General features: G+C 40.9%; 1 protein-coding gene across 1 annotated transcript in view; it reads right to left on the bottom strand.

The window, feature by feature from the left end:
• Window positions 1–15,814: 15,814 nt before the first annotated feature.
• Window positions 15,815–25,520, bottom strand: part of LOC127570578 (rho GTPase-activating protein 12-like) — a 129,113-nt gene continuing 119,407 nt past the window's right edge. The window contains 3 exon segments of the mRNA XM_052016254.1: window positions 15,815–17,280; window positions 19,290–19,395; window positions 24,428–24,562. Of these exon segments, the coding sequence (XP_051872214.1) occupies window positions 17,103–17,280; window positions 19,290–19,395; window positions 24,428–24,562 (419 nt within the window). The 3' untranslated portion in view covers window positions 15,815–17,102.

Raw genomic sequence — 25,520 nt, 5'->3', positions numbered from 1 at the left:
AATACTGTTGCAGCACTAGTGTGTGTAAACAATACTTAAAGGGCTGACAGTGGTAAAGGAGCAATTGTTGTCCACAGATTGATTATTGGAATTGGAATCAGAATTGTCACATGCACCAAGATACAGTGAAAAGCTTTAGTTTGCATGCCATTCAGACAAATCATTCCATACATACCAATTATTGCATATAACACATATTTTATATCCTTCCTTTAATTAAAAATAGAAAAAGCAAAATATAAAGCATTCACTCCCACATACAAGCAGTGAACATATTTTATGATGTGCCCTTTTGCCTCTCAAGATCTAGTCTCCTAAGTTCATCTCTAACATGAAGTTATGTTCTGAGAACAGACTCAACCTCACACTATACCTCTTTCCATTCGGTCTGAATCGCTCCCTTTAGGCACTGCATCTTTTCATTGTAGCCTCCCTGGTCTCCTGCACCAAGGTCTTGGAATGTATTTCTCTTTCTTGATTGGCTCATTCAGTATCTTCAACATCTTGTGTCCTAGAGACTGGCTGAGCAACTCTTGCAGGCTTTACTGTAGTCTTGTTGTACATTGACAGGACATGGCTCTGAATCTAATTGACTCACCTCAAGTTTGGTGACTTGCTCTGGGAAGACATTACATGCCATTCCAGAATAAAGTTGAGAAGACACTGGTTGCATTTCCATCAGCATTTTGGTGCAGATACATCTATCGGGTGTTCCTTTCACAGAATTGATCTAGGAATCAGGAAGGATCCCCCATCAAGAAGATCTTAAAGCCTTCTGCTACTTTCTGCAACAAAGATCCAGCCAGTTCCCCTCCAACAACATTCTCATCCACTTGGCAGAACTTGCTTTTACCCTGAACAACTTCTCTGTTGACTCCTCTCACTTCCTACAAATCAAAGGTGCAGCCATGGGCACTAGCTACACTTGTCTTTTCATTGGCTATGTGGAACAGTCCTTGTTCCAAACTTTCTCTAGTACCACTCCCCAACACTTTCTCTGTTGCAGCATTGGTGCTGCTTCCTGTACCTGTGCAGAACTCATCAATTTTATCACCTTTGCTACCAACTTCCACTCCGCTCTCAAATTCACTTAGATAATTTCCAGTGCTTTTCTGGATCACTCTGCCTCTACGTCAGGAGGCAGACTATATAATGACATTTGCTATAAACCCAATGACTCCCACACTACCTAGACTACACCTCTTCCCACTCTGTCTCTTGTAAGGATGCCATCCCTTTCTCCCAGTTTCTCTGTCTCCGTCACATCTGGTCTCAAGATGAAGCCTTCCATTAGAAGCCATCTGAACTGTTTTTCTTTTTCAAAGAAATGTGTCTTCCCTTCTACTGTGGTTGATGGAGCCCTCTTTTACATTTCCTCCACTTCCCAGACTTCTGCTCTCACCCTACCTCCCTTCAAACAGAACAGAGGTAAGAGTTCTCCTAGTCCTCAGCTTTCACCCTACTAGAATCCAGCACATCATCCTTCTTCATTTCAGCCAGCTGCAATGAGATCCCACCACCAGCCACATCTTCCCCTCCCCAGCTTTTTCCACCTTCCGCAGGGACCACTCTCTGATTCCCTGATCTGCTCATCCCTCCCCACCACCCTTCCCTGACCCGTGGCACTTTCTCCTGCAACCACATGAAGTGCACCACCATTTCCCAGACCTCCTCCCACACCACCATCCAGGGAACTAAACTGCTCTACCAGGCGAGGCAAAAGTTTACATGCACCTTCACCCCTCCTCTACATTGGCGAGCCCAGAAACAGACTAGGTGGCCGATTTGCAGAACGCCTGTGCTCTGTCCGTAATGGCCATCCCAAGCTCCCGGTTGCATGCCATTTCAACACCCTTTCCCATTCACACACCGACTTGTCCCTCCTTGGCCTTCTCCACTGCTAGGATGAGGTCCGATGCAAACTAGAAGAATGATATCTCTTATTCTGCCTGCATAGTATGCAACCCAATGGTTTGAACATTGACTTTTCTAATTTCAGGTAACCCTTACTCCCTGCCTGCCCCTCTCTCTCTCCTTCTGATCTACCTCCAGTCCTCCCCTTTCTGTTCCCTTTCTGTTTCTCCCCTTCCAGCCAGCCATCAGCCACTTTCATCTCCCTCCTTCACCTGGTTCCATCCACCTACGATCCACACACTTCACTCACCATATCCCCTTTCCCTTTTGGTTCCACCTGCCCTTCATCTCTTCCTTAATGGTTCCCATTAACACTTCCTTTACTGATCAGATTCCAGCACCAGTAGGCTTTGTGTCCCTGCTTATCACCCTCCAGCCTCCGTCTCCACCTTCACTCTCCCCTGGCATGGCCCCATCTGCCCTTTTTTTACTTCTTTCCTTATCTGCGTCCACCTATCACCCACCTGCCTCTATCTCCCAACCTCACTCTTCCCCAACCTGGCTCCTTCTGCACATCATCCTTCACCCCTCCTTGGTCCACCTTTCACCTACATCCTCTGTCTCGCCCACACCCCCTCCTCTATCTTCTCTCTCCGCTCTCAGTCTTGATGCAGGGTGCGGACCCAAAATGGCGACATTTCTTTTCCCCCAACAGATGCTGCTTAACCCACTGAGTTCCACAAGCAGTTTGTTTTTTTGCTCTAGCTTCCAGCATTTGCAGTCTCTTGTGCCTTCAGCATGGTGTACATGTAGATCTTGATCAGCATTCAATTCAGAAGAATCCTACCATCTCTCTAAAGCTAATCATTTCCTTTAAATTTGTATTATGCAGGGACATATCACTGCACTCAGTAAGGGCTGAACACTGACACTTGGATATTTCTGCATGTCACCTTGACAACTGCAATTTCTTGCTTCTTCAACTCTAATCAGGAACAGATTGCCTCCAATATCAGTGTGAGACCTTTTACAGGAAGAGCCTGTAAGAAGGTATCCTAGGTTCTGTACTATTTATAAAGGCAGTCTGAAAGAGCATTCGATAAAGATATAAGCATTTTAAGGATTTTTCTGCACTTATCTTTCCCCATGGATTTTCAGAGGTCTTTGATTCAACACTTACATTCGACTGCCACCATAGGAAAACCTTATCAGTTGAACTTTGGTTGATGGATTAAAGAAGTTTAATGAATCTAGGGAAAGAATGTCATTGATAGAGGACGGGGTGGACTTAATACTATTTTTTTTCATAATCATTTCCCAGTCTACATTCTATACTCTGATAAATTTGGGGAAAAATTCAGGCACCTTCTATTTCTCTCCCACCAAAACCATATATTGGAATTTGCCTGCCTTCTCTCGCATATGTGTCCTCTATAAACTTGTGCAGACTAACCACATTCACTCCACTCCATCACTACCATCCCCACAGCAACCACCACCCCCACCCCACCCTCATTCAGCCTCCCTCTTCTTCCAAAATGTACAAGTTACTTTTGGAAGAAGAGGGAGCACCGACTGGGTTATTGCAGAGGTGACAAGAACTGTGTTAGTTCTCGTCATCTCTGTCCTTGAAACTAGGCTCTACACCTCAAAACACCTCAGCCGAGAGAAACTTCATCCCCATAAAGCTCCATTAGAATTTTAATTGTTTCAGTTACATTTTTCCTTATTTCCTTATGAAATAGATCATCCTTTATTCTTCTAAACTCAGGAGAATAATGGCACAGTCTGTTTAATCTCTCCTCATATGAAAAACACACCATCCCTTGAACCAGTCTGACATTCCATGGGTTTCAACCTTGCTGTCGAGCCTCTTGGCACATTCTCAAATGCTCTTAGAAAGCTCATTTACGTACTACGTTACGCTTACCAACCCTCTCTGTTACTTCGTCGAAAACCTCTATCAGGTGAGTTAAACATGATTTGCCATTTATCTGTTCTCTATTAATTCAATTAATCTTGTCCAACTGTTAATTTGGCCCTGGATTATCATTTCTAATAGTTTCCCCACCACCAGACATAAAATGGCTATAGTTGCTGGGTACTCAAAAACTGGCCAACCTACTTTTATTCCAAAAAAAATTGTAATCTATACAATGTCATCAAAAGAAATCTTAATTAATCTTGTGGTCCAAAGTAAAATACTTATGTATTATTGATGGCAATATTGATGTTTATTACTCTTGGACCAGAAATGTACATTTGTATTGGTTTATTATTGTCACTTGTACCGAGGTACAGTGAAAAGCTTGTCTTGAGATATTCATGAGTTTGTGTCAAAGTAAACTGATGATAAAAGGTCCAATAGATCTTAATGTAGACATTGCATATGGGTGACACTCAGGTGACTAATGTGTTACTGGAATGCATAACATTCTTGGTATAAAGAATTTTGCAGCACTGTCTGCAAATGACATTGAAATTCCTAGGATTTAACCCACTCAGCAATATTTACCTTCGAAAGAAGAACATGCAATGCATCTGAAAAATCACTTAATTCCAAGGTAGAGCCTGATGGACACTATTTCCTATGGAGCGCTGCCTGAGAAAGAGGTCACCTTCATTTAAAAGTAATTAATTGAATGAAAAAGATATTCTAGGCTACTCCTGGAACAACCATGCTTTCATAATGTATTTAGAGGCTGCCTCCTGGAGCAGGTCCCAGTCCTTCCCTGGGAATAAGACTCCTTTGCATATCCTGCAGTTTTTTTTTAAAAAGTTCCTCACAATTCATGGGGACTTCTCCCCCCACCCCCCACTTTGCCAGCCCCCAACCTCCCCCTTGATTTTTCAATGAACTTCTCCAGTCACAATCTCTCCACTACCCCAATTACTGGATATGTTTCGCCTCCAAGGCCCCAATCTCTAGATCCCTACACCCACCACCACCAAGGTTCTAATCATATAATCCATCCCCAACACAGTCCCAGTCTCCCTGGCTCCATTCCCCCACTCCACACATGCCTGCCGTTGCAACAGTACCCAGCCCTAATGCACCAAATCCTCAGCTCATGCAGAAAGTGTGTAACAGGTACTTAGTTGGCAGATGCTGCAGCTTGTAGAGCCATTGCTTCATGGCTCCAATGACCAGGGTTCAAACCTGCCCTCTGCTACTGTATGTCTGGAGCTTGCATGTTCTCCCTGTGACTGCATGGGTTTCCTCTTGTTGCTCTAGGTTAATTGGCCACTGCATGTTACTCGAGTGTATTGGTGGATGGTAGAATTTAAGGAGAGCAAATAGAAACGTGAGGAGAATAAAATGAGCTCCCACCACCTTGGTATCTTGCTCTCAGCCTCAGTCTCTTCTCCTGACTATCAAGTACTCTATCACTACTGCTTGTCTAGACTTAGTCCTTCCCTGCTGTATAGCAGAGCTGGTCATGGTCCCACCAACTTGGCTGCTGTTGCTTTCCTCTGAGATGCCATCTACCCCCACTAGCCGGCCCCCAATAGTATCCAAAGTGATAGAGAGGGGAATAGCCACAGGAGACTCCTGCACTGCCTGTTTGCCTCCCCTGGCAATCATCCATCTATTCTTTGGCTTAACCTGTGGTGTGACCACCTCCCTGAAGCTCCTACCTATGATACCTTCTGCCTCCTGTATGCTCCTCAGTGAGTCCAGCTGCTGCTCCTGCTGAGCCATGTGGTTTGAGAGGAGCTGCAGCTGGATACACTTTCTGCAAATATAGTTGTCTGGGACATTTGACTTCTCCCTGATCTCCCACGTTACATAAGAGGGACATACCACTCCGCTGTCATTACTAACCCTCTAACAACCACTAGGTTTAGAAGACCTACCTTGCCTTACCATACTGCTGCTCAGCCTTCTGCCAAAGCATCCCTCATCAAAGCCTCTGTATTTAGACCCTGAGCTCAACACCTTCCTCAAAATGGCCACTCCCGCTACAGCTCGCCTCCCTTTTATAAACTCTTCCTTGATTCTAGGGCTGTCCGCAGGAAGGAAAGTCACTTTGCCTTACCTTGCACCACCTTTTTAATCTCCCTCCTTGAACTCAACCCTGGGCTTGCCAGTAGGACAAACTCAATTTGTCTTCCATTAGGGGAATCATCCTCTCAGCATCCATCCTAATAATCCTGCTCAAAATCTTAAATGTCTCAATAAGATCACCTTTCATTCTTCTACACCCTGATGTCCATTAGGCTAACCTGCTCAAGATAGAGAAAGGCAAAAGATCTCTCTCTCCATCTCAGGAGATAGACTTGCCATTAACATATTTTATAAGCCCGCTACCTTAAGTATACATTCTCTCACCCTGCCATTCCTTTTCCCTCATTTTCTTCATCTCTGTCCAATTTGTCCAACAATGAGGCCATCCACTCTGGTGCCTCTCAAATATCCTCCTCCTATACCGCAGGTTACTATAGGAAGAGCTTAGTGGTACTAAGCTACGAGATAGAGATCTGAGTGACATGGTGTCATGATAACAACCTTTCCCTCAATGTTAGCAAAAAAAAAGCTGGTGATTGACTTCAGGAAAGGGGGCACTGTACATCATTGGTGCTGAGGTCAAGAGGATTGAGAGCTTCAAGTTCCTTGGAGTGAACATCACCAATAGCCTGTCCTGATCCAACCACGTTAGACGCCACGGCCAAGAAAGCTCACCAGTACCTCTACTTCCTCAGGAGGCTAAAGAAAGTTGGCATGTCCCCTTTGACACTCACCAACTTTTATCAATGCACCATAGAAAGCATCCTATCTGGATGCATCACGGCTTGGTACGGCAACTGCTCTGCCCAGGACTGCAAGAAACTGCAGAGATTTGTGGACACAGCCCAACACATCAGGGAAACCAGCCTCCCCTCCATGGACTCCTTCTATAACTCTCGGTGAAGCAGCCAGCATAATCAAAGACCCCACCCACCCAGGTCATTCTCTCTTCTCTCCTCTCCCATCAGGCTGAAGATACAGGAACCTGAGGGCACATACCACCAGGCTCAAGGACAGCTTCTATCCCACTGTTATGGGACTATTGAATGGTTCCCTTATACGATGAGATGGACTCTTGACCTCACAATCTACCTTGTTATGACCTTGCACCTTATTGTCTACCTGCACTATACTTCCACTGTAGCTGTGACACTTTACTCTGTATTCTGTTACTGTTTTTACCCTGTACTACCTTGATGCATTGTGTAATGAACTGATCTGTATAAATGGTATGCAACAAGTTTTTCCACTGTACCTCGGTACAAGTGACAATAATAAACCAATACCAGTACCAAGCAAGGGAAGCGATTGCTGGGGTGTTGACGATGATCTTTGTGTCCTCCTTAAGTAGTACCAGAGGATTGGAGCGTGGCAAATGTTCAGTTGTTCAGGAAAGGTAATAAGGATAATCCTGGGAATTATAGTCCAGTGAGTCTTACATCAGTGGTGGGTAAACTATTGTAGAGGATTCTTAGGGACAGGACTTTCGAGCATTTGGAGAAGCATAGTCTTATTAGAGATAGTCAAAATGGCTTTGTGAGAGGCAGGTCATGCCTCACGAGCCTAACTGAGTCTTTTGAGGAGGTGACAAAACAAATTGAAGGTAGAGTGGTGGATGTGGTTTGACAAGGTTTCCCATGGTAGGTTCATCTAGAAAGTCATGAGGTATAGGATCCATGGAGACTTGACTGTCTGATTCAGAATTGGCCTGCCCACAGAAGGCAGAGTGTGGTAGTAGATGGAGAGAATTCTGCCTGGAGGTCGGTGACCAGTGATGTTCCGCAGAGGTTTGTTCTGGGTCCCCTGCTCTTTGCGATATTTATAAATGACTTGGATGAGGAGTGGGTTAGTAAGCCTGCAGATGATACGAAGGTTGGAGGTGTTGTGGAATAGTGTAGAAGGTTGTCATAGGTTATAACGGGATATAGACAGGATGCAGAGTTGGGCGGAGAAGTGACAGATGGAGTTCAATCTGGAAAAATGTTAAGTGATACACTTTGGAAGATCAAACTTGAAGGCGGAGTACAAGGTTAATGGCAGGATTCTTAGCAGTGTGGAGGAACAGAAGGATCTTGGGGTCCAAGTCCATAGATCCTTCAAAGTTGTCACGCAAGTTGATAGGGTGGTTAAGAAGGCATAAGCGTGCTGGCCTCCATTAGTCGGGGGATTGAATTCAAGAGCCGTAAGGTAATGTTGCAGCTCTATAAAAGTTTGGTTCAGCTCTGGTCACCTCATTATTGGAAGGATGTGGAAGCTATAGATAGGGTGCAAAGGAGATTCACCAGGATGCAACTTGGATTAGAGAACGTGCTATGAGGAAAGGATGAATGAGCTAGGGCTTTTCTCTTTGATAGCAATGGAGGATGAGAGGCACCTTGATAGAGGTGTGTAAGATTATGAGAGGGATAGATGGAGAGTCACCAGCTTTTTCCCAGGGTGGCAATGGCTAATACCAGAGGACATCCATTTAAGGTGAGTGGAGGAAAATTTTTGGGGGGGGGTGGAATGTCAAAGGTAGGATTTTGTTTTACACAGAGAGTGGTGGGTGCCTAGAATGCACTGCCGGGGGTGGTGGTAGAGGCTGATATAATAGGAACATTTAAGACTCTTGGATGGGCAGAATGATGCAAGAAAAATGGAGGGTTATGGGCTGTGTAGGAGGTAAGGGTTAGGTTGATCACAGGGTAGGTTTAAAATAGGTCGGCATAACATTGTGGGCCGGAGGGTCTGTACTGTACTGTCCTGTCCTGTCCTATGTCCTTTCTAAACCATGGCTTCCCATCTCCTTAATGGATGGAGTTCTCAACCACATTTGCTCTGACCCTCTCTCAGCTTGGACAGCTCCAATTTCCACCAGCTCCAAGATGAGCCCACAACTAGTCACATCTTTCCCTTTCCTCCCCTTTCTACATTTCACAGGGACCATTCATTTCATTACTCTCTGGTCCACCCTTCCATCCCCACTCACTACTCCCCATCCCCTGGCATCTTCCACGTAACCAGACAATATGGAACATCTGTCCATTCACCTCTTTCCTTCCCACCATCCAGGGTCCGTGACAATTATTCCAGGTGAAACAGCAAGTCACTTGCACTTCTTTTGATCTAATGTACTGCATTCAATGTTTACAATGTGGTCTCCTCAAGAGAAACCAAACGCAGATTGGGCGATTGCTTTGTAGCATTGATCCTGAGCTTCCTGTTGCCCTGCCACTTTAATTCTCAGTCCCTCTCCCACACCGACCTGTCTGTGGCTTCCTCCACTGTTATAATGAGACCTAACGTAAGCTAGATCATCTTTCATCTAGGCACTTTGCAACACTCTGGAATGAATGTTGAATTCTCCAACTTCAGGTAAACAGCTTTCCCATGGTTTCCCATTATTGTGCTTATGTACCTTTCTCGCCTGCTGTTTTTTAAAATATTTTATTCATGCTCCTTATCACCTGATCTGTCTTAACCTACACCTCACTCCTCCCCACAGCTGTTTTTAAACTCTCCATTCTCCCCCCTGTTCAGAGGAAGGTTTACCGACTTGAAACATCGGCTGGTGTCTCTTTCCACAGATGTTGCTTGACTGGCTGAGTTCTTCCAGCATTTGTTTTTGTTAACCTTATCTGCACTGCCTCCAAAGCAATGACACCCTTCCTCAAATATGGAGACCAAAGGTGAATGCAGTACTCCAGGTGCAATCTCAGCAGCACTCTATAAATTTACATTAAAACTTTACTTAACCCTTGCGATAAAGGCACCAGCTTTCCTATGTACATGCTATACCTATTGATCACACCTGTCTGCAACAAAAATAGTTTTTTGTTTGGGGATGGTGTATAGATATAGAAAAAGATGTCTAATAAATCTAACTTTTGGAAACCGTGTAGGACCAAACCATTTGTTTGCAGTGAATTTGCAACATAATTTGTGTTCTAAACCAAATGCTACTTAGACCAGATGAATTTAAATTATTTCTGGGGGAAAAAAAACAGCTGTGCAGGTACAAAGAATGTGGTAAATTACTTAACTGGAATAGCAATGCATTGTGACTGACTACATTAGTGGCAGGGGATAATTAATGTTTACTTATAATCAGTGGCTCTCTGTGTCTGTAATCATGGTAGACTATGATACACTGAGAAAATAGAATCCCTGCTGTTTTCAGCTGTCAAGAACAGTAATTACCTTGTGCTTTAACACCTCTGGGAGCCAGATTTTATTTATCCATTATAACTGTGCAGATTGGTTAGATACCATAGGGCCAATCTAAAATCAACCAATTATCTTCCTCGTTTGTAGAGAGAAAAGGATGATAGTCACACTGAAAAGATGGTCATTTTCTTGGTTCTCTTGAGTTTCTGCCTGCTGGCTTAAATGAGGTTTCATATAAACCATTCAGAATTAAAACAAAGCTACATAAAATAAGGTGACAAGCACAAGAGTGAGATCACATAATTTATGCCAACAATTTTAGGTTTTGCTCACCACCCTGCAATAGCTGTCTCTCCTCCCCGATCTCACTCCAACTCCCTTTTGTTTCTTCTCTGCTTCCGCCTGTCACCCACCTGTCTCCATCTCCCAACTCCACTCACTCTCCCATACCTGGCTCCATCTGTCCATCATCCTTCATCCCTCCTCAGTCCATCTAATCACCTAACGGTCCCTGTCTTACCACTCCCCCATTTCTTTACATACTCGGTTTCTTCCCTCTTTACTCTCGTCCTGTTGCAGAGTCTCAACCCAAACACTGATAATTCCTTCCTTCCTCCAACCACCCCACCTCCCCCCCCCACCATCCTGCCCAAACACACAGAGTTGCCGTTCAACCTACTGAGTTCCTTCCAGCAGTTTTTTTTTAAATGCAAGGTTTTGGCAGAGAATTACATCATCCAGGGGCTGAAAGTTTGTGCTCAGCAAACATGTTCTACATTAGTGAATGAATGGCAATAAGGCATACTTTAGCAGAGAGTGGATTTCATTCTAATTGTTATAAGACTTGAATCAATATCCTTATAAGTATATTCGTTATAGTGAACCCAATCTGTGTTCAAATATTAATGATTCTAAATCTGGTTCACCAAACTATCTTGCATCAACCAGTTCATAATTAGTTTATATTTACATTTACACAACTAATTTAACTAATGAACTGAATTAATCTTCTAATTATCAAAATCAGATAAAGTCAAACTAGTAATTGTTTAACTTTAGAAACCTAATCACCTTTAAAGTTGGGTATTTAAATAATTAAGGATTAATTTTAAAAAAGCATTGCAAGAGCAGTAATGCCACAATAATGCTTATTTGTTGGTCATAAATTTATACCTGGGATCAATATCTGACATTCAATCCAAATTGCTAAGATTAATGTAAATTGGTCTCCAGATGGACTACAAGTGAACTGATTTTGATAACCTTTCTAATGAATAAATCAGATTTGCATGACCTCATCCTTAACCATTGCTGTAGTTGATCTAATTGCCTGTTTCTATAGAAATGATCATTAGAAATGTTAGTATAATGTATCACATCTATAAATTACTACAGATCCTGTGCTCCTAAGCAAGCTTATTTGCTGTCATCTCTATTTGAATTAGGCGTATTAAAATGAACCCTCCCATGGTTACATGCAAACTAACACATATAAATAAATTGTATCTGCCATGTATAGCCATAGGATCAGAATTGTTAACATCTTTCTCCACTAGATCAGCACAGCAGTATATGCTACCTGCCTCACAGCTTTGCTGAACAGGTTTGCTCCTGACCTCAGGTGCTGTCTACGTGGAGTTTGCTTGTTCTCCATGATTGCACAAGTCTCCAATTTCCTTCCACATCTCAAAGGCATGTTCGTAGCCATAAATTACACTGAGGTGAGTGGCCAAAAAGAATCAAATGGTATGTTAATGAGAGAGAGAGAGAAAGTGAGCGAGAGAGAGAGAGCGATGCAAGAAAATAAGAAGAGGGGGAATGAGACTATTGTGATTACACTCCTGGGAGCTGGCCAGATGTTTACAGGTTCCACATTGTTTACAGGTTTGACCAAAACAGACACTTAATTTTACAGTGACAAACCTTTAGACAAGGATGAAGTACTACAGTATTATTGAAAGTCAAATTACAAAATACAAGTTAAAACATAGTCATAATTATTCTGGTTTTCCAAAACTTCACGATTCTAGTGGCCAAAGCTATTGAAGCATTACAGTTTTTCCAAGTATTTTGGTGTCAATCACCTCTCAAACCCTGTTCATATTCTCAATGCCTTTCAATGAACCATCAATGTACCTTTAGAGATCACCAGGGCTGCCTACATCTTGAGCCACAGGAGATGGGTGGGATTTTTAACAAATATTTCTCCTTGGTGTTTATGGAGGAGAAAATAGTGGTTGCTCAAGAGATAAGGGAAACAAGTGGAGATGTTTTGGAGAACATTCATACTACCAGGGAGGAGGTATTTGCAGCACATTAAGGTGGATAAATCTCAGGGGCCTGACTGAGTGCATCCTCGGGCTTTGTGGGAGGCTAGAGGAGAAATTGCAGTGGCCCTTGCAGAGATATTTGCTTCATCGTTAGCCACTGGTGAAGTTCCCAAAGACTCGAAGGTGGCTAATATTGTTCCATGTTTAAGGGTAAGCAAGGACATACCAGGGAACTACATGCCAGTCAGCCTCACATCAGTAGTGGGGAAGTTACTGGAGGGAATTCTGCGGGACAGGATCTACCAGCATTTGGATAGACAGAGTCTGATTTGGAGGAGTCAGCTTGGCTTTGGGTGTGGAAAGTCGAGCTTTACAAACCTTTTTTTTTTGAAGAGGTAAACCAAAAGGGTAGATGAAGGTAGGGCAGTGGATGTTGTCTATTTGAACTTTAGCAAGGCCTTTGACAAGGTCCTGCATGGCAGGCAGGTCAGGAAGGTTAGGAACCATGGAATCCAGGCCTTCATCAGTCAGGGCACAGAGGAGTTGGGACATTATCTTGCAGTTGTATAAGTCATTGGCAAGGCCACACTGGAGCACTGTGTACAGCTTTGGTCACCCTGTTACAGGAAAGATGTGGTTAAACTGGAAAGAGTGCAGGAAAGATTTACAGGGATGTTGCCAGGACTAGAGGGCTTGAGTTATGGGAAGAAGTTGGCCAGGCTATGTTTTTAGTTCTTGGAGCATAGAAGAATGAGGGGTGACCTTATAGAGGTTTATAAAATCATGACGGGCATAGATAAAGTGGGTGGTAGCAGTCTTTTCCCCAGGGTAGGGAAGTCTAAAACTAGGGGGTATAGATTTAGGGTGAGAAGGGAAAGATTTAAAAGGAACACAAGGGCAAAGTTTTCCACGCAGAGGGTGGCGAGTATATGGAATGAGCTGCCAGAGGAAGTGATTGAGACAGGTACAACAGTATCATTCAAGAAGCTCTTGGATAGGTACATGGAGGGGCAGGGCTTAAAGGGATATGTGGGAATAGCTGGGTGGTCACCACGATTGGAATGGACTGGTTGGGCTGAAGGGCCTGTATCCGTGCTGTATTGCTCTATGACCCTGATGTATAGGTTGTTTGGTTACTCTGACTTAATTTCTCTGGTCTTTGCTAACCATGATGTCATATGAAGCTCATGGATTATTTCCAGGCGTGTGGTCTTGGTGACCTGTTTACTAATGTTAGCTGCTTCCTTTCTGGTTTTATAGAACAAAACAGAACAGCAGGTCATACGTCTCCCCCACTCTATTCCATCATTCCATTACATTATGGCTAATCTGCAAGTTAACTGTTTTGCATACCTTTGCTTCATATACATTTCAAAGTATTACAATTCCAAGTCTAACATTTTAATTGGGTCAGCACCCAGTAACGTGGGGAAGTAGATTTTAATTCACATTACACTCTGAGAAATTGTTCCTACTTTCACTTAGATAATTTAGCTCTCATTTTATTACAGTCTTTTCTTCTGTTAGTTCCATACCGGAGAAAGAATGTTTCTCTGTACTATTTTATTATATCATTCATTTATTTTACTTGCAGACTCCATTAGATCATGGAGACACAAGAGACTGCAGATGCCAGAATCTGGAGCAACAAACAAAATGTCAGAGGAACCCAACAGGTCAAGCAGCGTCTGTGGAGGGAAATGGACAGTTGACATTTCAAGTTGAGACCCTTCATCTGATCCACTTAATATTTCAATTTAAGGATCTCTCAAATTAAACACAGAAAATATAAATCAAGTTGATGGAACCTGTAGTCATTATTTAACCCCTTAATCTGGTATTATTCTGGTAAATTTGTGTCGTTCTCACCATGAGGCCAGTAGTTAAGACTTAGTGGCCAAGAATTGAATATAGAACTTCAAATTGAGTCTGAGCAATCATTTTGCATAACTAAAGCATCTATTCCCCATTTTTGTACTGGAGTTCCCTAGAGATTAAGATTCCATTTGTTTCTTTGACTGAATTGTACCTATTTTTTTAAACAATTTCTGAACATGCATGTCCATATCCCTTTGTTCCTCCACACCTCTATTCACATTTGTAAGGGAATTTTTTTTTTACTTTTTGGATAATCTTTATCTGCTACTCAACCTGCCCATGTTTCATTGCAACTTTATGCTCTCATCTACACAATTTACTGTGCATCCTAAATTATCATCAACCTTGGACATAAAACACACTATTCTTCATCCAAGATCATTAATGTATATGGTGAAAAGCTCAGGGTCCAGTAAAAAACATTCCTGGGGAGCATTTGGTTCTTCAAGACAATATTCCATGTATCCTTATTTCATTTTCCCATCTTCTAGAAATTTTTTTGAGAGCTTCAATTCAATCTGTCCCCTGGAAATCCATATACAGAATATCTAATAATTGCATGATAGAGTTGTACAGCCAACATATCAATGCCAGCCTCTTTGTCCATCTACGCTAATCCCAGTTGTCTGCACTAGGAATGTATCCTTCTACGCATTGCCTTTTTAAGTGTCTGTTTAAATTAGAGGGGTAGGTTTTTCCACACGGAGGATGGTGGGTATATGGAAGTTACAACATTTAAAGAAACATTTGGACAGGTACATGGATAGGAAAGGAATAGATAGATATGGGCCAAGAAAACAGGATTAGTGTAGATAGGCATCTGACTCAGCATGGATGAGTTGGCCCGTTTCTGTGATTTACGACTCTATGACTTATTGAAAATCTGCCCATAAAATTTAGAAAACTGCAGAGGTGCAATGGGGAGAGGTTAAGGGGACTAATGTAGTGAACAGCCATAGAAATATAGCAAAGAAAAATTTGGCATTGATAATATCAATGCTGCAATTGTGGTTATGTCAATGAGAATCTGATATAGTGACATATTGCTGCTAAATCTAATGGATCTAGGTGTTTCAGGAGACAGATGTGACAATCTATCTACTGCTTCTGATTCTGCATGGGAAATATGAAATAATTATGTCCTCAAAGTAGGACAAAGGTCCTAAAAAGCCATTCTTAAATGATAGCCAATAGCCATCTCAAGGTTAAAGCTACGTGGATAATCCATTCCATTTGAATTAAATGATTGTTAGCAAATCCCATTAAGTAAATAGGACACATCAATTAACACAAGACCTTTTAAAAAAAAATCCACAAATTTTAGAAATTTTTTTTAAAGTTGAGAAAGATGCGGTTTGAAAAGAAAATCAGCACAAATCAGACATAGTGGTCATCATAATACTGAACATAGTACTGATAAAGGATGTTAAAACTGGTAAATCAGGGTTGTTTTTGAGACGTCAGTAATGCTGCAAACTAATTGCGGGTCTTCTTTACAATGTTCATTACAGTGAGTGAATTTAGGTTCACAATTCACAACAGTGAGACTTGGACTCATCATCTCCAACTTGCCAGTCCAATACCAGAACTATCTGTAACTTGTCAATACACCTACAAGCAAATACACTCAGAATCATGAAACAAATAAACTGAACAATTGCTTTGTATCATTTTGTTTAATCTTTGATTAGCATATTGCCATACAGCAGTTAGTTTAAAAAAATACATTCAAAAAATTCTTCAGATCATGTGCCCAGAAACAGGTAGTATTCCAAAATAACCTGTAACACAACCAGTCCACACTAATAAAATGAGAAAATTCAATTTAGCTTCAAGTGTATCTGCCTTAATAATACCCATCAGTGCATACATGATTTCTTTAAATGTTAGCACTTATTGTACAACAAATTGCTAAGCAGATTTTTTTTCAAAATTTTGCCTGTACATTTTAAATAAACAGCTATTGTTGTAGTGCACCTAGAAAGCATAAGCCTACACATTACTTTCCAGTACCATTTGAAATACAAATGGTTGAGATTTGCCCTGCATTGAAATTACCAATAGCTTAAAAAGTGCACACAGCTTCTTAGTATACCTAAGAATAGCCCCTTGTGTTGCCTGTCATTAAAATACCCCTAAAAGCTCTTAGTACTGATCTCAGCTGGTACACTGACCAGAAACTTTATTACAAGCTGGCAAAATTTGATTAGAAAATGTTACTGTATGGAAAACAAACTTTGTTAAGGAACTATACACAGACTATATATACAGATTGGTCAAGGACATGTTATTTTAACATATATTCTTTGTTCATCTGTACATCACTAGTATTTCAAACACTGGGTATGATCATAACCCCTGTTTTAACAGCAGGCTGAGGGTACAGCAAGTGCAGGATATGCTTTCTGTCCATATTCATTAACCAGGAAGAATCAGCATTTAACACTTCAAGCTTTTGCCTTTCCAGTAAACCTATAAAAAATAAATTACACAAAATCTGGCCAATGCTTCAGTAAGGACTCAACAGCAATATACAGTATTAGAATTTCTGTTACATCAAACAGCAGGAAAGGCTGCAAGTAAGGACTGCCAACTATATCTCCTAAAAATACGTACACATGTATAAAAAGAGTACTGCTAAGTCTCTCAGGCAAATATTGTTGCAAAAGAACCCAGTGTATGTAACTACTGTATACTTAAGTCTCTACTCTGTCATAGCCAGGTCACATGCTTCCTGCATGTCTGTACTACGTCTTAAGCAAAACACCTGCTTTCGAGAATGATAACCACTGAAAAAAAACTACAGATCATTTTAAAAACCAGTGGAAAACAAGTGCAAAGTTTAACCATTTTCTGGTCGACATCAAAATACAAAAAAACACTTAAAACATACTCGTTTCCCAAAAGTGGGTTTTGGTAGCTGTGTGTTCCATTTGCAGTTTATTTCAACTGCGTCCAAATACGGTTTCATATTCTGTTAAGATCAACTCCACAATCTGATTCTGGTATACCATGTGCACTGCAATATTGCCCATCTCTTTCTCAGGCCTGAGGAGAGTTGGACCAAATACTATGGCAACACTTTGAGTGGTCATTCGGTTTACCTCACCACAGGCAACGACCCTAAAGAGATATAATAACATTCTTCAGGAATCATGCAGAATCACTGACATACTTAAAAACATTCTCGTTATACACAATTGTATCTCACTTAAATGTACAAAACAGAATGCCCAATTTACTGATAGAATAAAAACACCCAAAATACTATCCTTCAGATATCTGTCAACCTGTTGTGCCATTCCAGTTATTTGCTTTTCAGTTTTTTTTTTAAATCCCAAATTTAGTGATGGCACATAGAAAATTACCTGGACGTAGTTGCTGCCACATAGAAAATTACCTGGTCGTAGTTTGATCAATAATTTTTCCTTTTTTTGTTTGTTTTGATAATCTGTGGTAATCCTATAGTGTTATTTAAGAGACTTTGCAAATCTGTGCATGATGCTCTTTTAAGATAGCATTTAAGGCTCATGGTTGGATCATAGTATTTTGGTGCTTCATTCCGTACAACAGATATACTCCAGCTGACCTAGAACTGCTCTAGGTTAACATGGGTGTCTGGCAAGAGAAAATATTTCACTTGGTGTTGTTTCCGGAACAATAAACATACGAATAGCAAATTTAAGAACTGGAGCAGCTCATCAGCAATACTGAACATATTTGTGATTGACATGATAACAATTGTTGGATGAGATAATGACTTGCATGAATGTTAATACCAAGCTAGATTTTGCTAAGATAATGGTGTTCATTATTAAGATCCAAACTCTCAAGCAATTTGTAACATGGAAGCAATACTTCATGAATCGTTAATTGCGTGTACTGCTGGACAACTTGTGCTGTACTCCTTTAGCATCTTATTGTGTGCAATTCTGGTCATCTCATTACAGGAAAGATGTGGAGGCTTTGGAAAGAGTGCAGAAAAGGTTTACCAGGATGCTGCCTGAATTAGGGAGCATGAGCTATTAGGATAGGTTGGACAAGCTTGGGTTATATTCTCTGGAGCATCGGAAACAGAGGGGAGAGCTGATAGAAGTTTATAAAATGGTGAGAGGCATAGATAAGGTAGGCAGTCAGAATCTGTATCTCCAGGGTAGAAATGTCAAATACTAGAGGACATACATTTTGGTGAGAGAGGGAAACTTTAAAGGGAATGTGTGGGGTAGAGAGTGGAAGGTGCCTGGAACGGGCTTCCAAGGGAGCAGGGGCTGGGGGAGGAGAGAAGTGGAAGCAGGTAATTAAGAGGTCTTTAGATAGACATGAATATGCAGGAAATTGAAGGATTTGGATCATGTGCAAGCAGAAGAGATTTAGTTTAATTTAGCATCATGTTTGGCACAGACATCATGGGCTAAAGGGCCTGTTCCTGTGCTGTACTGTTCTATGTTCTATCTTGCATTTAGTTTCTGATCTTTATGATCACATTAATTGCAGCTAAACTCACAGTTTGGTACTTACTTATGGACCATCTTATTGACAATGTGACAGCAGTTGACCAGTGCAAATTAACCTCTCACAAAGCAAGTTAAAAAAAAAGTGTGGTACCTCATTCTTTTAGATTGTGAATTGTTAAAAAGTTAAAAATGTAATTTAAGAAAAACTCTTTTTTTTAAATCTTAATCCACCTTTCCTTCCCTCTTTTCTCTGTCCCTGATTCAGCACTTAATTTACACATACTAATTCATCCTCCTCAAAGGTCTTTCTATTTACTTCTTTGATCATTATTTCATTAAGGATGTACAATGTTTGTCTTGTCACCAATATGTCAAATGCCCTGATGGCCTTGCTGAACTGCTTGCAGCTTGAATTTCAAAACTGTGGGTAATTTTTTAAACATTTAAAAATGCAGGAACAAGTCTAACAAACAGGGCACACGAGATGTCCAATTCAGCTAAAATATGAAATTTGCAATTTAATAAAACATTAGGAAAACTGATGCTTTATAGAAGCAAAATAGTTTTAAATGTGAAATCTCAGTCCCAAAATTATCAGGCATGGTCAACAGCAATGAAGTATACCTGATATTCCTTTGATCAGAGCAATGTTCTACTGCTTATTTAATTCAGACTTACTTCACAAGGTGCTTGAACAAAATTTGCATAGTGTCATGGTTTGGTTTAGGTAGTTGTCTAATTAGTTCTTTAATACCCTGAATACGGTGCTTGTAGTCTGGAGATTCTGAAAGACAAAATATAATTGGTTTCATGCTTGCCATTACAAATAAAACAATAATCTTCTGTAATTAACACATACTTTCTTAATTGTAGTACGATTAGAATCATATTTAAGCAAAAGTGGGTTTGCACATTTTAAGAATCAGAATATCATTCAAATCTGTTTCCTATTCATTAGATGACACTACGGTTTATTGTGATTTCAAGAGGTAAAGAAATATTAATTGAAAACCTTGTAGTAAATTGTATTAACTTGAAACATCACCTTGACTTTTCTCTCCACAGATTTGACTGGCCCTGTTTCGTATTTCCTGCATTTTCAGCTTTCATTGAAAATGTGCTATCCACTAGATTTTACATTGTAATTGTTTGCAGACTAAATAAGCAGTGCAGATCATACAAAATAAAAATTGATTGCAGTTTTTCCAAAGTTCATTCTCAGGATGTTAGGGATGGAATGGTTGACATTTACTGTATTTGAATAGCTGTCCTTGGGAAGGCTGTGGCTGTTCTTATCAAGCGACTGCTGTTGATGTGCAAAAAACTTCTTCCAATTCTGTTCAGCAGAGAGTTGACGATTTCAATCCAATGACAAGAATAATGTGCAATATCAAGTGGAACTTGGATGTGCTGTTGCACAATTGTCCTTCTACATCTAAAGTAATGGAGGTCATTGAGTTTAGGAAATGCAGTACAAGTAGTCTAGGCAAACTGCAGCAGTACTTCTTGGAGAAAGTCCTCAGCTACAGCCAACACTAGTGTCCATATCTGTTAGTCAGTGCAAGGGACTGCTTTGTCCTGAAAAGGTTGAGTATTGATCTTAAGTATAAACAATGGCACACTCATAAGTTAAACAGTATTCCCCTCACTCCTGATTTGAGCCTTTAGGTCGAGGCAAGGTTTTGGCAGATCTCTCACCTGCTCGAGTAACCACTTATTTATTTCACTGGTTCAGTTATTTACCTTTGTGATATGGGGATTGATTGGAGAGGACTCAAGCGATGATAATGCCATTGAATCCAAAGGAGATGTCTATGCTCTCGTATATTTGTGATCATCAGTACCTGATATCTGTGTGGCTTGAATGTCAGCCTAAGACTTAGTGTCTTCCAGATTTTTGCAACCTGTACACATGGGCAGTTTCACTGTGGTCAATGGAGCTAAACACTGCAATCATCAGCCACACTTCAGATAATATAATGAAACAAAAACAATTTATAAAGCTCAGCTGATGCTAATGATAACTGGCCACTGCCAGAGCTGAATCCTTCAGATGATTCTTTTGGCTGCCCCAAAGGAGACAGAATGTTTTTTTTTTCAGAATCTTATTTAAACATTCATTCCTCAACTAACTGAACTAAAATTGCCTGTTTTTCTACATTCTTGGCCATACATCTTTGAATTTGGCTATCTTACCACCCGGTCCTACACATTGAAATATTTCATTGGCTATAAGACTTAGATCATTTGAGCCATAGGATTACATATGCAAGTCATTTCCTTTCATATAATTGAGAGGTTAACCATATTACATCTTTGATTTTATATCTCAAAATACACACAGGAAAAAATATGGGAGAATCAACCAACTTTGAAAAATTATTTTAGTGTCAAAGAGGCATTGCCACTCTTGTTGAAGGTATTCTGTGGCCGGTGACATACCAGACAAAAAGTGCGTAAATCTCATGTAGGCTTAAAATTGATTTAATTTCACAAGAGGGTATTTTAACATTGACTCAATTTGAAGATATTTTTGTTGTCAAAAGTTACAGTGCAGATGCAAGTTTGTTGAAGCTTAAAAACAATGCCTGAAGAAACATAGAAAAATAACAACCTTGGAATGCAAAACATGCCACCCTATGGCTGAACTGTGCACTACAAGCTGTTGGGAAAAGGCAAATTACAAATATGCAATTTCAAAACAGTAGCAAACCAATCAGTTATCTTCCCAAGTACAACTTGTTTTACTAGCTAAAGTGAAAATTTAAGGATAATATATGTTGCCGTCCTTGTGCTTGAGTGCTCCAAAAACAAAGAAAACAAACTACAGTTATATCCAATAGCACAGTGGTGGAGACAGTTGAGTTACTGCCTCAGTTGGGAGTTCAATCCTGATGTCCAGTACTGCCTCTGGGGAGTTTGCATGTTCTCTGTGGAATAACACAAGCTCCCTCCAGTTGCTCTAGTTTCCTCCCACATCTCAAAGATGTCCATATTAGTAGGTTAATTGACCATTGTAAATTGCCCCTAGTTTGTTGGAGGGTGGTAAAATTTGGGTGGACCCGATGGAAATATGGGGAGAACATTGATTTTTTTTTCTCTTTCTTCAACCAATTTGATTTTAAGTCACCTCAACTTTTTCTCTATCCTTGGAGCTCATTGGTTAAAGGCAGACTGCTGGTTCCATTCTTCAAGATCTAGAGTGCCTTATCATCAGTTAGGAACTTGCAGCAATCTGCAGTTCAAGATTTCCTGAGTTGAAGAGTGAAAAAAATGCAATGAAATGAGGCAATGAGATGCCAGCACTCCAACACATTCTGGGACATTACTTGCAATTAATAATGATAATAATTTATATTAGACCTGAAATCTCATCCTTCTTTACATTTTTATCCATAACCCTTTGTGGAATAAAGGATGAAAACAGTATATGAAGTACAAGCAGTGATTTACTTGGATGAAAATGTGGATGGGTGGGTTAGTAAGCTTACAGATGACAAAGATTGATAGCATTGTGGACAGTGTAGAAGATTATCAAAGAATATACAGTAGCAGGATACAGGTCAGTTGCAGATATGGGTGGACAAATGGCAAATGGAGTTTAATTTGGGCACTTATGAGGTGTTGAACTTTGGGAGACTAAATGTAAAGTACACAGTTAATGGCAGGACCCTTAACAGTGTTGATGTACAGAGGGATCTCAGGGTCTAAGTCCACAGCACCCTGAAAGTGGCTGCACAAATTGAAAGGGTGGTAAAGGTGCTGTATGGCATGCTTGCCTTATTAGCCAAGGCACTGAGTTCAAGAGTGTAGTGTGAAAGGTCATGGCTGTCATGTGACTGTGACAACACTGACCCCTCTGGCTGGGATGACACCATTGAGCACATGGCCGAAAGCGACACCACTGTTAATCAAGGTCTGGCTCCACCCCACCCATTAGGTAAACACCTTTGTCCTTGCTGGACCACCTGGATTGGTCTGTCCGAGCACCTTTGTTCCTGGGCACACCTACCATTGGCCCGTTTAAACACCTTTGTCCTTGCTGGACCACCCAGCTCTCCAGCAGTATAAAAGTGCTGCATGTTTGGTTCTCTGTCTCTCCGAGAATGTTGAGGTAAGCTGCGCACTACTTCAGGGCAGTTAGTTAAGGACTCCCGAGACCAAAGAGTCAATGTTTGTCCAGATCAGGGTGTTTCAAACATTGTATTGTTTATTCCTTGTCATTTGTAACCAGTTATTGTGTGTGTGTGTGTGTGTGTGTGTGTGTGTGTGTGTGTGCCGCGCGCACAGAGCTACCTCACCCTGTTGCGATTCCCTCATGTTCGCCATCCTCCTGCTTGAGAGTGTGTGAGTGTGCATCCATTCCCATCCATTATGTCCCGTGGTTGTCTTTGTAAGTAAAATTCTCCTTTTTAAAAGTACAAAGACGTGTGTCCTGAAGCCCTCTGCCTTTAAGAACTGAAAGAACCTTTTCTCACAACAAAGTCAGGAAGTTATTTGCAGCTTCAAATGCACTCAATTCCATGGAGAGGGTGCAGAAGAGGTTTACCAGGACGCTGCCTGGATTAGAAGGTTTGGATAAACTTTGGCTGTTTTCTCTGGAGCAGCAAGAGGGCAAGGGGAGACCTGATAGAAGTTTATAAAATCATGAGAAGCATAGATAAACAGCCAGTATCTTTGCCATGGTTGAAACGTATAATACTAGAGCATGTACTTAAGGTGAGGGGGGGAAAAGTTCGAAGGAGATGAGCCGGGCAAGGTTTTGTTTAACACACACAGTGGTGGGTACCTAGAACGTGCTGCCAGGGGTGATGGTGAAAGCAGATACGATGGAGTTGCAGCTTCATAAAACTCTGGTTAGGTTGCATCTGGATTAGGCATTTAAGAGGCTCTTAGATAGGCACATGAATATGCAGAGAATGGAGGGATATGGATGATGTTCAGGCAGAAATTCAATTAATGTAGTTTAATTAGGCGTCATTAGCTTAATTAGTTTGGCACAACATCATGGACTGAAGGGCCTGTCTGTGCTGTACTGTTCTATGTTTTAAATGGAAATATTTAAGTATGAAACAATTAATTGAATAATTGAATCTAACTGCATGTGACCTTTATCAGGAACTTAGCATTCTTCCAAAACACACTTTTGTTCATGTCTGTAGTCTTTCGACCACATGCATCAGTTTTGTTTTACGTAAATCTTTGAACTATTAGATTGTCTCCCCCAATAAATACCAAAATTGCAAAAATGCCTTTTGCCTTTAATCTACTTTAAACGGGCAGATTAGTTTGAGTAAGTGGTCAAATTTGGAGGACAATCATAAAACAGTTCCTATCTAAAATGAGACCAAATTCTAACTAGATCTGTATTTTGAAAACGTCACTCTTGTGCACTAGATAAGGGCATTAAGTTATGGATTTATAAGGCTATTCAATACCTTGCAATGTACTATGGAATACATTAGTATTTCTTGGTCACTAGTGGAACATTCTATTATGCCTTTAATTGCATGTGTGCACTATGCTTGCATAGAATGCGAAAAGCTTGATAATGGATCTGCTAGAAATACAACTAAATTCAATAATTAACACACATAATTTGCTGTACAAAGCAAAGCTATATACAGGTAGAACACCAAGAACTCTTAAAGCCGAAGTTGGCAAAAAAAAGCAATGACAACAATTTGTTTCCTATACGGTCACTTAAATATTGATTTTCTCAATGCTTCAAGTAGAAGAGAAAATTACTGTAATCCTCTGCAAACTAACATTTTAAGGTGAGAATAAGACACCATTAATTTATCATTTTTACTTACTGATTGCATTGATAAAATCATTAAAAAGGTGATATGTGAAGAGTGGTTCCGGAAGTTCTCTGAAAAACATCTTGAGAGCCCCAGTAATGACATTAATATCCTCCCACTTATTATCTTTCAAGTCCAGCTTTTCATCTGTAAGGGAGGTACATTGTATTAAGGTAAGAAACAAATCAATATTCATAATGATTTGTATTTTAAAGCCTATTACAGAGGATTTGGTAATTTGTAAAAACAAAATCTATTTTTATACCCAAGGCCCATGATCAGGTCTGGCTAAAGTTTAGACTTGAGTAGTCTACAACCAATGGTATGTAGAAGAACAATACCTCACACTAGGCCTGGGTGTTCAACAACTCAATGATATGAACACTGAATTCTTCAATTTCAAGGAACCCTTACCCCCCATATTCTCCCCCCACCTTCCGATCCACCCATGGTCCTGCCATTTTTATTCCCTTTCCCATCCCCACCTCCTTCCCTTGCTGCTCACCATCACCCCCTCCTGATTCCATTCGCCTACTACCCACACACTTCACCCACTGGATCCCCTATCCCTTCTGGTTCCATCTGCCCTTTACCTCCCCCCTAATGGTCCCCATTATTACCTTCATTGCATATCAGATTCCAGCACTTGTAGCATTTGTGTCTCCACTTCCGTCCTCCACCCGCGCGCCCCCCCCCCCCCCAACCTGGCTCCATCTGCCCCACCCGCACTTTGTTTTTAAAATAATCGCCCACTTACCTGTTTGTCTCCCAATTCCATCTCTCCCCCATCTGGCTCCATCTCCTCATCCCACCTATCACCTACTGGCCGATCTCAACCCTCTCCCTCTCCTCTTTATACTGGCTACCTTCCCTCTTCACCCTCAGTCCTGATGCAGGCTCTTGACCCAAAACGACAAAAATTTCTTTCCCTCTACAGATGCTGCTCCACCTGCTAAGTCCTCCAGCAGTTTGTTTTTTTTGCTCTGAATTAAAGTTCTTTTTTTTTTTGCAAGCATCCAACACACAATCAGCTTGAACAAACTGAATCAAGCTTCACATGTTCCAAGAACCAAAGGGGAAAGCAACAACCTGACCAGAGTTATAA

The sequence above is a fragment of the Pristis pectinata genome, chromosome 5 (genome assembly GCF_009764475.1).
Source record: "Pristis pectinata isolate sPriPec2 chromosome 5, sPriPec2.1.pri, whole genome shotgun sequence".
Classification (NCBI taxonomy): domain Eukaryota; kingdom Metazoa; phylum Chordata; class Chondrichthyes; order Rhinopristiformes; family Pristidae; genus Pristis; species Pristis pectinata.
The sequence above is the reverse complement of the archived record's forward strand: the minus strand, read 5'-3'. Positions and strand labels throughout refer to the sequence as shown.